Source organism: Jaculus jaculus, chromosome 4 (assembly GCF_020740685.1).
Source record: "Jaculus jaculus isolate mJacJac1 chromosome 4, mJacJac1.mat.Y.cur, whole genome shotgun sequence".
Lineage (NCBI taxonomy): Eukaryota > Metazoa > Chordata > Mammalia > Rodentia > Dipodidae > Jaculus > Jaculus jaculus.
This window is the reverse complement of record NC_059105.1, coordinates 57,046,755-57,060,093: the sequence shown is the minus strand read 5'-3', so window position 1 is coordinate 57,060,093 and position 13,339 is coordinate 57,046,755. Positions and strand designations below refer to the sequence as shown.

General features: G+C 38.7%; 1 protein-coding gene across 1 annotated transcript in view; it reads left to right on the top strand.

The window, feature by feature from the left end:
- Ppp1r1c (protein phosphatase 1 regulatory inhibitor subunit 1C) overlaps positions 1 to 13,339 on the top strand; it is a 114,752-nt gene that overhangs the window by 61,272 nt on the left and 40,141 nt on the right. Inside the window, exon 4 of the mRNA XM_004660282.2 lies at positions 1,257 to 1,317. Within this exon, the coding sequence (XP_004660339.1) occupies positions 1,257 to 1,317 (61 nt within the window). The remainder of the gene's footprint in view (positions 1 to 1,256; positions 1,318 to 13,339) is intronic.

The following is a 13,339-nucleotide window of genomic DNA, read 5'->3' as shown; positions in this document are numbered from 1 at the left end:
ACATTCTGAAAAAATTTGTCCTGGGCTGGGAGTGAAGTTCAGAACAGCTTCCTGGGTATGTGTGAGATTCTAGATTGATTCCTAACACAAAGAAAAAGAAATTATGGAAATTATGTGTACAATTTTCTTAGTTGATAGACATTTGAAAGCATGTGATTGAACTTTTCACCTTTTACTTGACTTGTTTGACATCAGTACATATTAACATTTGATGATAATCTTAAGGAAAATTAAGTGTTAGTTTGCAAAAAATGCCTCAGTTCAATTAAAACTTGGAGGCAATATCTAATTTCTTGCAAGTTCTGTACATCATGTTATCTCTTTTACACATGAAAAGCATAATACAGTTCTTCAGTGGTATGTTGGAACTATTTATATTTGAACTTTTTAGAGCAAAATTAATTTCTTTAGATATTAGAATTCATTGATCAGGAACCCTACCCTTGTCACACTAAAATATAAAGCAATCTGCCATTAGAATTAAGTCTTTGAATTATATTCTTTTCTAGAATTATATCCTATTGGGGAATAGACCATGTGTATAAATTATTGGAATCAATCATATGTATATCTTTAATGCATACATAATTCCATATAATTATGGGATGGTCACTTGTGATTTTAACACTGCAATCTATGCATATTTTATTACAATCAAATATGAACTCTTTCACTTAATAACATTATTCTGATCCAGTGTGGTTAGGTAACAGTGCTATGTAGCACTTTTGCAAGGAAAGGACTTAACCTTTTAAATAAACTAAGAATATTACCTTAACACTAGACTTTTAAGTAAGTGGTGAGAGGAGATAGAACCTCTGTCAATTTAAGACGTTATTGATTGCTATTACTTACCAAGGACACCCTCTGTCCATCCCAAAGCCCTTGGTGATGAAAAAAAAGAGTGTCATTCTAGATGTCTGTTTTGAAGTTCACTTTGTCTAATATTTTCTCAAAAGGAAAGGATTGGTGTCATTTTTTTCTTTAAAATACACTCATGTTAACAGCTGAGAACACTTTCAAAAAGTAATTTCACGACTGCAATGCATGGGGAATTCTACAATGAAAAGAACTGTCTGGCTTTATACATTTCTACTGCATGGGATATCACTGAACATGTATATAACTAATTAGAATTATATTTTGACAGAGGACAAATGCTCTTTGGGCATGGTACTGTGCATGTTTGCCTCACACGTCGGTTGTTACTGCACTCTTTATGCATATCTAATGCTTCCTCTGTCCTTTGTCCACAGTTGCAGAACCCGTCCCCCAAGCAAAGGAAGCAGAGTGTGTACACACCACCCGCCATGAAAGGTACTGTTCAAGTAACGTTTTGGGGGCATGAGTTCTGTGAGGATTGGTAGGCCATCTGTCATCAATGACCTTCCATTGGACCATAAGCTGGATGGTGTCTTAGAGCTGTAACTTTCAGCAAGATACTTTGCCTATTTACAGCTTCATTTCATAAATAGACAGGTGACTGAAGAAGTGAGAACCAGAGGACATCAGAATCTTAGCTTAGGAATTCAGTTTCCAATAAACTTGACAATCTTTTTTTCTGTTAACTTTCCTCACATACTTTCTTCGAAGGAGGGTCCTATCATTGCCATTCTTGCTAGTGTTGGCACACAGTTGCTGTTTTGTTTTGATTTGGTTTGTTTTATTCTCTTAGCTTTAGCAAAGCAAAACTTGAATTGGGGGCAGATTTAAGATAAAGTGTTGTCTCATTGCCTTGTGTCAGGAACAGCTCTACGAAACCCAACCAGGCAGATACTTGTTAATAGCTGTTGAACTAACAAATAGGAATGCTGGTTCAGATTCTGGTATTTTCCCAGAATTTTTTCTTAAAATTAAAATTCCCCAAATCTAAGTGTATCAGTATTTTGACCAATGCCAGTTGCAGGGCAGGCATTTTTTATTTCTCACACACAAAAGCCCTGATGTGAAACCGTGTCTGTTCAGTCCAGTAGCAAATATTGCAAAATAGCTTTGGCCATTAGCTCAGTGGTTCATCATGCTGTCCTCCAGCCCAGAATCAAACACATGACAAGCAACCAGCTAAATAGCTTTCTCTGAGGTTTGAAGTGATTTTTAAATTGATAGTGACAGTTTCCATTCTGTATTCTGTCTAGGTTTGAGGATTTTTCAGGGAGATGGAATCTAAATGGACCTATAGCTACTTTTAGTAAACTTCCTTCCTCTGACGGCAGCTATAAAATGCCGTATTTGTGTGCAAGACTCAGGAAATAATGTAATCATCAAAACAGAGGTTTATTCCAATGTAATTATTGAAATTAGGAGGCATCCTGTCTAAGGATAAGTGCAGTCATTCCAAAGATTTTCCCTATTGGAAGTGATTTTGTGTTTTCACATCACATCAATTTGGCATGGATGGCAACAATGAAAGATATATCTTCATTCAATTAACTGTTTCCTCTGTTCTAGTTTAGGTTATTTTAAACTAAATAAAGCAGTACTGCTCTCATGCCCTCAGAGAATAAAAATATGAATTTTAAAGGAAAATTTTAAGCACAAAGCCCTAAGGGCCCATACAATTCATTATATTTAGCTCTCAAATATCTGAAGACTGTGGGATCCTAGCATTTAAGAACGTTTTATTGAAAAGTTTTTACATAACTTTATACTCCAAGTCCCTTCAGATTGCCCTTTAATAACAATCATTTGTGGTCATGAGCTAAAGGCTTAGGAGAGCACAATTATCTTTGCAAGAGGGTGTCAGGGTATTGATACAAGTCACATAGGTCCCCTGATTTATAGTTTGCAAATATTTTTGTGAGTATTCAGCTATGATAAAAGAGAAAGCCAAGTCCCCATGTTTTCCTCAATCTATATGTCCCTAATACTAGAAATAAAAAATTTAAAGACAAAATAAAGCAATTGTAATACATGGCACATGGTGAGCACATTAAGATTATAATCACAAGAAAGATGACTGAACAAAGGAAATGTTATTGAGATGCTAACTACAGTAATATAATTTCTCTAAAATGTATAAGTCTTCAAATTGTTGTGGAATGTAAAAATATTAAGATTAAAGTAAAAAGTTTGCTAGGAATGCAAAGCAACAATGGAATGTGATTGATGATTGTAAAAAAAAAAAAATTGCTGTAAAGGGGTCTGGAGAGATGGCTTAGTGGTTTGCCTGCAAAGCCCAAGGACCCAGGCTAGATTCCCCAGGACCTACGTAAACCAGATGCACAAGGTGGCACATGCGTCTGGAGTTCATTTGCACTGGCTACAGGCCCTGGATCACCCATTCTCTCTCTTTCTCCCCCCCCCCCCGCCTCTCTCTCTTTCGCTCTCTCAAGTAAATAAGTAAATAAATAAAATTTAAATCGCCAAAAAAATAAATTGCTCTAGGAAAGTCAATGACAGCTTCATGAAGGGTCCAGTGAGTAACTGGCTAGGAAAACAAAACAAAACAGAAGGCTGACTTGACCTGTCTCTTTTTTTCCTCTCTATTTTGTGAAGAATTACTAGCTAGCCTGTTTCACCTCCCATTTCCTAAGCTCATTTATTTTTCCTGTTGTTTCTATGGTACATCTGTTGGCAAGATTTATACATCAGGGGCATGCCTAGGTTACCTCTGATCAAGTAAGGATTTTGTACTGTTAGAAAAGGAAAGAAATAAAGTAGTTTCTGCCATGCTGTCTTAACAGGCACACAGTTTGGGATGATATGATAATGAATTCCCAATACTGTTTTAAAATATTTATGTATTTGAGAGAGAGAGAGAGAGAGATGTAAAGAGAGAAGGAGACAGAGAAAGAAAAGAGAAATTGAGAATGTGAACCAGAACCTCTTATTGCTGCAAAGAAACTCCAGATGCATGCACTACTTTGTACACCTGCCTTTACGTGGGTACTAAGGAATCAAACCCAGACTGTCTAACTCTGCAAGCATGCACTTTTAGTGGCTGAGCCATCTCTCCAGCTCAACTTTCCAATTCTTATGTCTAGTCTTAAAACATCTGAACTCCAGGCTACCATTAGCAACTAAACATGAAATTTCTGCACTTGAATGCTACTGGGATCTAACTTTTAACATGCCCCCAACCACACCCGCTATCTATTGTTCTGGTTTTCTCCATCTTCTGTAGCTGTTCATACAAAGCACCAACAAACAATGACATCTGGAATTCCTTTCTCTTACTTGGGTAGTTTGAATGGATGTCTCCCCCATGGGTCCAGGAGTTTTATTAAAGCTTCTTGGGGGCTAGAGAAATGGCTTAGTGGTTGAGGCATTTGCCTGTGAAGCTGGAGGACCCAGGTTTGATTCCCCAAGAACAAATTTAAGCCAGATGCACAAGATGGGGCATGCATGTGGAGTTTATTTTTAGTGTCTGAAGATGCTGGCATGCCCACTCCCTCTCTTTCTCTCTTCCTCTTTCTATCTCTCTCTCATATAAATCAAAGTAAATCATATTTAAAATTTAAATTTAAAAAAAAGAATTTAAAAAAAAAACTTGGATTTCCAGCTACCTGGCTGGAGGAGGTGCCACTGGGTGGATCCTGTGGTCCAGCCCTAAACTGTTCCTGGATGTGGATCTGAACTCCAGCCTAAGATATGCAGTGATATGTGTGAGCTCTGCCTGGGGTTCCTGGAGTGTGCTTGCTTATGGTGCTGGTGATATTTCTCTCTGTGCAGACCTGGGAAAAGGAGGCCAGCTCTTTCACCATTATGAAACTTTCCCTGGATCCAGAAGCTTCAAATAAACATCCTTCCTCCCATAACTGTTTATGCCAGCAACCTGAAGCTGACTATGACATTTACACAATCTATTTTCTGCTTGTGATAACTCTAATTTCCAAATTTCTATCACTCATTTCACCACCATCCATCCATGTTTTCTACTGCACTAACTTCCCCAGGTCTTCATTCTACACTGCCACAACTGGTCAGGCAGCCTTTATGTTGTCCCTGCTTCTGTCATTGACTCTAATATCTTGTCTCACAAGTCAGATGTAGTGATGCCTCTAACTCACACATGTGACCATGGCAACCCCTTCTAATAGAATCCTCCATAGCTTCCTATCACATTTAGAAAAAAATTGAAAGCCTAACCATGGCTTGGCACCCTCTGAATGACCAGCCCCTGATTTCTCTCCTTAACTTCATTTTCTTTCATGTTGCCCCCTTATTGGTTGGAATTCATCTGCATGCACACATTCAGGGCATCTGTATTTCCCTTTGTGCTGGAATGCTCTTTCTGTAGTGGCCTCACAGAAAACTCCACTCGTAGCCTATCCTCAGAGAAGCTTTGATTGTTGCCCAACCTGTAACAACATTGCCTCTCCTATCATCTCCCTTCATGCTTACAGCCTGGTCTTCTCTTTCATTCATCAGTGAACACCTAGAATGAGGCATTTATGATGTCTACCTTATCAAATTAACTTCCTCTCTACTATTCCTTTTTAGAGAACATATAGTTTCCCCCTGGCTGAGGTATTTTTTAGAAAGATCTTTATCTGGTGAGGTCCTTTCAAATGTGAATTTATAGACTCTTATTCTATATCCCCTTGATATTTGTGGCAAAACTTTTAATGATATAAATCTAAATATTTCAAGATATCAACTATGTCCTTGTCTCATCTTGATGTCAAATAAAATTATAAGTAGAAAGCTCTGAAGTTCTGAAGATAATCAGCAAAATGACAGCTGATGACTAATGAAAGGCCCATGTGCCCTTCCCTGCTGTTTGTTTATATTATGGTTAGCTTGTCATTTACAGAACAGCCAATTAAATTATTGTTGGATCATTTGAATCATATGTTCAGAAAAGCAAAGAGAATTTGAATCTTATAACAGGAAATGTCAACTCATTGCTACACCCAGTGTAGTGTAGTGTGTGTGTGTGTGTGTGCGCGCGCGCGTGTGCGTGTGCGTGTGTGTTTTACTGGAATTCAAATGTCTTTGACTGCAAAGTAAGTGCTATAGATTTAAGTGGAAAGCCAACCATTAAACAGCAGCAGCTAAAAACCAGCTTTTTGCATCAGTGCCTATTAATATTTGATTACCATTCCTAATGTATGTCATATTTTTAAAATTTACTTCTCAAAAACATTTGATTTCTCTGACTCTTTGTAATTTTTTTTGTAAAAGTTTATCTATGTCAATGTTTTGAGATTGTTCTGATTTGACATGTCAGGTAGATCTTTGAACACTTGAGGCATTTTAATCCTTGAGCTTTTTTTTTTTTTTTTTTTTTTTTTGGTTTTTTGAGGTAGGGTCTCACTTTAGCCCAGGATGACCTGGAATTCACTATGTAGTCTCAGGGTGGCCTCGACCTCATGGCCAATCCTCCTACCTCTGCCTTCCAATTGCTGGGATTAAAGGCGTGCACCACCACGCCCGGCATAATCCTTGAGCTTTTTATTTCTCCAGGGATGACTGTGATCATGAAATTTAAACTTAATTTGGCTTCTTCCCATAATGAAGTAATAAATTCAAATAAGGAATATTAACACAGAAATTAAATGATCTAAAAGAAAACCAAAGTAGTATTGGGGATGGGATAAATGATAGTAACAAGAGTGGGGCTTCTAGTATTCCTGAAGGTTAATCTATCTTCCCATCAGGTAAAGGTGCTGATCTTGGTCATTTCAGGATCAGGGTACCAACATGAAACCTGTGAACACTGAAGGACAAGTGATTAGGGATCAAAGTTTGACACCACAACACACTAGCTGTAACCTTCAGAAAATCACTGAATTAACCATCTCTCTTTTCACATGGGTGAAATGGAGATGACACCACCCAGGTCCACTAAAGAGATACTGAAGTGAATACTTAGAGCAGACCCGCCAATATGTAGAATGTGAACCCCATGGGGTCTGGGTTAATTGAAGTGGGAAGACTTGTTCTCACTGTGGGCAACATGAATCCATGGACTGGGCTCCCAGAATAAAAAGGAGAAATCTAGCTGAGCATTCATCACTCTAGCTTCTTGGCTTTGGAACCTGACCGGTTGTGTCGTGTTCCACTCCTCCCCCTACAGTGAACTATATTACCTGGAGCTGCAAACTGACAAACCCTTTCTTTTTAAGTTGCTTTGATTAGTTATTTGTCACCTCAACAAGAAAGGTAACTCATAATGCATGAGTGATACAGAGCAGTGACATGAAACTTGCATGGAGCTGAAGTGCATCGTCCTCCATTTCCACCTAAGCTTGCAGAGCACAGCAATGAGAATATAGGGACAGAAGGGTGGGAATGCAGCACTTGGCAGGGAACAAAAACCTCTGCAGTAGCTTTGGTCTCATCTGTGTGAGAACTGAAGCAGGGTTCATGGGTACTGAGTTCCAAGATCACAGGGCTCATAAGCCCTTGCAGCATTCAATCCGCTTATTTACCTCAGCTTCAGCCAGAATTATGAAGTTGTATTTGGCATTTTGCTTCCCATTCAATATTACCTAGCAATTCCTTTGTTTCAAATAGTCCCTCCCCTCAGACACTATATCCCTAATTTCTCAGCACATTTTCAGTTCAGTCAGAGATCCTGATATTTAAGATTCAAAACAGCATAAGCAATGGGTAATAGTCAATTTGGGGATGCTAATATAGATCATACAATAAATATTTCTTAGAGGAAGAGCACACTATTTAAACACAGTACTAAGAAGCAACTTTGGTAAGTTAACAATAATTATATTACACTGTGACCAAAACCCTCTCCCACATTTCAAACCTCTAGTAATTGCGACTCCAAACCTTCTCAGAGGAAACTCAAACCTTGGCAGCTTTGCTGTCCCACCCTAAGTTTTGGGTTTTGTCTGTTTTGGTTCAGTTTATTTACTATGCAGAGTGGGGCTTATTTATTCAACTCAAGAAACATTTAACAGATTTCTAGATAACAAGGAACTTCCTAAATATATATAAATGTTGCTTCTTTCTTTCAAAAAGCACAATTATCCATCTATTTCTAGATCCATTTCTTCTCTTTAATTTCTTCTCCTGAATTTTAAGTTAATCTTTCCTCACATCTATGTACCCTTCTTAGAAGTCTTTTTTAAAAGTACGAATTGTAAGCTTTATTTAGGGAGAAATGGTACCCAGGGGGCAGTTAGGAAGACTTAAGCCCAAAGGAGATTCCTTGCTTAGTGGAAAGGGTGGAGTGGTCTACAAAATGGAGAGAAGATGTGAAAGGGAGATTTCCAGGGAAGTCAGAAAACAGACAGAACTTAGAGGAGGATAAAAAAGTAAAAGAGGGCTGGAGAAACGGCTTAGCGGTTAAGTGCTTGCCTGTGAAGCCTAAGGACCCCGGTTTGAGTCTCGATTTCACAGGACCCACGTTAGCCAGATGCACAAGGGGGCGCACATGTCTGGAGTTCATTTGCAGTGGCTGGAGGCCCTGGAGCGCCTATTCTCTCTCTCTCTGTTGCTCTCAAATAAATAAATAAAAATTTTAAAAAAGTGAAAAAGTAAGAAAGAAGAAATTCTCCTTCCCCCAGGGATGGGGAAAGGACTTACCAGAACAGGGACCAGGAAGAAAAGGAACAGCCAAGACCTAGATGTCTTTTTCATGTATATGTGTGTGTGTGTGTGTGTGTGTGTGTGTGTGTGTGTACGCATATGAAGTGTATGGGCACACCAGGGCCTCTTGCTATTGCAAACAAATGGTATGGTCCACTTTTTTCATCTGGCTTTACCTGTATAAAAGGAATTGAACCCAGGCCAGAAGACTTTGCAAGAAAACATTGACCTGTCTGGATAAGTAGCAATCAACTTTTAAAATTACTTGCTATCTCATAGGTAGAAGTATGACCTTTTATACTTGGCTTGAACAACTGAACTAGACCAGTGTTTTTAAATCTTTTGCAAATATACAAATGGCAACAGTCATTGTGTAACTCTTCGTAATCCATCCTTCCAATCATATGTGAGCCTCTGATTTCAGCTCTGCATTTGAATAGTATGGATGCCAAGATAAGAAAGCAACATCCCAACCCTCAAGAAGGCTGTGGACAGAAGTAACCTGTAGGTGGATTAAGAGCACCATACTAAGTATTTCATGGATATTTACTCACATATGCCAAGGGACTTGTAAAAACCCATTCAAGTACTAGTGGGCAAGAGGGTAAGGGTACTACTGAATCATAACTCAGTCATGTTTACATATGTCTAGGAAGTAAGAGAATGTCATGGAAAAGTGCATTCCATGTTACAAACCACTGTTTCATCCGTTCATGCAAACTTGAAAAATATTTAAGATGACACCATAGCAAACAGTTATATCCTGCATGGCTGTTACTAGAGTTTAAGGTAACTCCTGTCTCTGTATCCCAACGGCTTGGCCATCTGTCTTAATAAATCAAATTGATAAGCAATGGTTAAGGACTGAGAAAAGATATTTAATGAATGTTGTCCTATTTTGGAGAATATATAAAGGAGTTCAATGACCCAAAGTCTGACGAGAGATGGCTCAGTGGTTAAAGGTTCCTGCTTGCACAGCCTGCCAGCCCAGGCTCAAATCCCCAGCCACTAACATAAAGCGTGATGTTAAAAGTGGAACAAGGGCTGGAGAGATGGCTTCGTGGTTAAGAACTTGCCTGTGAAGCCTAAGGACCAAAGTTCGAGGCTTGATTCCCCAGGACCCACGTTAGCCAGATGCACAAAGGGGGCCGCATGTGTCTGGAGTTTGTTTGCAGTTGCTGGAAGCCCTGGTATGCCTATTCTCTCTCTCTGCCTCTTTCTCTGTCACTCTCAAATAAATAAATAAAAATAAACAAAACAAAATGGGGTTGCAGAGATGGCTTAGTGGCTAAGCGCTTGCCTGTGAAGCCTAAGGACCCCGGTTCCAGGCTCGATTCCCCAGGACCCACGTTAGCCAGATGCACAAGGGGGCCCATCTTGAGTTTGCAGTGGCTGGAGGCCCTGGAACACCCATTCTCTCTCTCTCTCTCTCTCCCTCCCTCTCTGCCTCTTTCTCTGTCTGTCACTCTCAAATAAATAAATTAAATAAACAAAAAATGGCACAAGTCTGGTGTTCTGGTTTGCAGTGGTGAAAGATCCTGGTATACACACACACACACACATGCGCACACCATGCACACAAATGCACATGCACACTCACACACACTCACACACACACATGAACAAACAAAAATATTTTTTAAAGTCTGACTTTAAAGGCTAAAAGAAACTTTTGAGATTTCATGGGAAAAGGAGGGGTGGCATCTGCATAGCTGATAGAGCATGGTGTTTTAGAATAGTGTTCTGACTGATCATCATTTCAGTTATGGTTTGGCAGGGGACTTGAAAAGTGCATGCCATCACTTTAGGAGAAGCCTGTTTCCATAAGATGATGCTCCACTATGGGGTGCTGCCTCACCATCATAGGTTGTTGCTCCCATTTGGCAGGGGCAAGGGGTGAGGGGTGATGGAAGGTGGATTTATCCTGTGGCTTTTTGTCCTGTAGGACTCACTATTGCTTAGGCTTAGTTCTAGTCATTTGCCATGAGGGTATTTCTGTCATTTCTTATTCAAGGTAAACTGCATAAGAGTGTGACTCAGGAGAAAAAAAGTTAAAGTGGTAAAATAGAAGCAGAGAGGGACATAATCAAGTTAATTAGGCCATATGGTTCTCATCTTCATGATTAGCACAAATACTTTTGCTACCAGGGAGTCTAAATAGGTTCCACTAATGGGACTTACACAGACACCACTTGCCAACACATTTGGAAATCCTTGTGCATTTGATTCCACTTGAAAACTTCTGGTTCCCATCTGTCTTTTCCTTTTTGAAGTGTGTAGTAAGTTCCAGCTCTAGTTACCACTTAAAAATAAACTATATATTTTAAAAGAGTTATAGATTCACTGAAAAATTTAAAAGATAGTCATCATTTCCATATCCCTTCTATTCAGTTGTCCCTGTCATCTACATCTTAGTATAGGTAGGACATGTGTTGAAATTGATAAGCCAGTACAAATAAATTACTAACTAAAGTTCACATTTTGTCTTTTAAAATATTTTCTTTCTTTATTAATTAGAGAGAAAGAGAGAGAGTCACTGCAAACGGAACTCCAGACACATGTGCCATCTTGTGCATCTGGATTTATGTGTATACTGGGTCTTTTGCCTTTGTAGGCAAGTCCCTTAACTACTAAACCATCATTTCCAGCTCCATATTTTGTTGTATTGTCTTTTTTACTTAGTAATGTTGTTCTGTTCCTGGAACATCTCCAGAGGTCACATGCAGATTGAAGAGTATGTGAGTCTCCCCCTTCTGAGCTTCTCTTCACTGTGACTTACAGTTTTTCAGACTTGATTTTGATAACCTTGAAACTTTTGAAAAGACTTTGTTGGGTATTATCTAGGATAATCCTATACTCAGATATGTCTGATGTTTTCCTCATGATAATATGAGATAATGGGATTTCTGAATAATCTCCTCAGAAATAAAGTGACACTTGAATCAACTGGCTTGAAGAGGACATGTCTCACTTCCCGACTGAGGCAGTATATATCAAAGCTTCATTTTTGTCAGTCAGCAACCTTCCCTGCTTGACTTATTAAAAGCTAGAGATCTTGCAACCCTATGTTAATAGAAAAATTTTGCACCTATTTATACTAGTTTCTGTTTTTAAGGTAGTTTTGTCATATGCTGTGGACAGTATATATAAAATAGTTATCACCTTGTATAATAGAAGATCATGAAAATTCAGAGGGGTAGATGCCAAGTAGAAATTTAAAATTATTCCATATGTGCCACAGGGAGGGCTTTTTAAAAAGGAATCTTTTCTGTGTATTTATTTATAAGCAGAGAGAAAGATAAGACAGAGGGAGGCAGGGGAAGCTTTGTACATGGCTTAAATTTAGTTATTTTGAGTATTTAAATTTTTAGTTATTATGTTTTGATATTTTAATGTAATGATATATATTTATATATAATAATATGATAATAATGCTATACTCTAACTAACCTTGCTGCTAATCTTGTCACTCTCCAATGTCCCTTTCCTCCCCCACCTAGCAGGCCACTCAGATTTCAGTCCTATCCGACCTTCTTTCAAATAGTTCTTCAAAAGAAGGACCCAGAGCTTGAACTTGCCTGCCTCATGCCTGGCCAGCCTCATTTGCTGCCACCATCTTTGTGTACTTTTAGCATGCTGCAGCAATGCTGCGCTCCCATGAATTCCTGCACTCCTGGAAAACCATGCAAAATTATTGGCTCTCATGCTTTTGTTGTCCAGCCTCATTTGCATAAAAGGGTTTTCTGCCTGCGCTCCTTGTAAATCCTTTGAGTTCTGGATTCCACTCGCATTGCGTTATATATGCCTTACCCATGATGTATCTGTAATTCTCTCTAGCAAGATTGTAAGTTCCTTCAGGTTAGGACCACTGCCAGGTGTCTCCTTCATCTTCCATTTCACAAAGGCTCACAGTAAACGCTGAATCCACGGATGAATGCTCTTTCTGATTTAAAAATAAGAGTCATTCAGCCTCATTTTGGCCATATGGGGAAATAAGTGTAAATCTGTGCTATATGTTTTATTCATTCCTGCTTTTACTCATCCTACAAACATTTATGAAATGTCTACTTGCTGCCAGGTCACGTATTGGGCTCTGGTAGTTCAGGATGAGCTAAATGCCATCTCTGTCTACAGGAAAAATGTCATGAGATGGAAAAGCGGGTTGTGTAAAAACTAATTATTGGTTCCCTGAAATCGATCTGAGCAATGGAATTTGAATGCTGAGGAGGAAGTACCTAGCTCTGCCCATCACAGCTAGGGAAGGCTTCACCAAATAAATGAACTAATGTCACTTGTGAATTGAGGAGTAAGATGTTGCAAGAGAGGTGTGGGGCAGAAATGGAGAGATAGGATGGGTGAGTGCATGGGGATCTGAACACTGAGCTATAGGAAGAGCCTGTGGACCAGATGTTAGCAACTGGCCCAATCTGAGTCCCGTGTGTAGTAGCTGGGACTTCACTAAGACAATAGCACACCTGCTTTAGGTTTTTATTTAGCATATTAAAATAAGGAGTTTTTATTAAGACACTTCTTTTCCTCCATATGGCCATGTCATTCATGTCACATGTATTTATACACATATATATATAACATACATGACATACCTGTTATATATAACATATATAAAACATACATATAATCACATATATATATATATATATATATATAGAGAGAGAGAGAGAGAGATTCCCATATTAAAAAGCACACTTTTGCATGATTTTTAATTCTGTTCTGTTACATATTCTTCTAAATGCTTTGAAGATAGAAGGGTGGGAAAAAAGACAAATATATTGATTCACAAAATTAAGTTTTTTAAGGATATCTTAGCTTACATGTGCCTTTG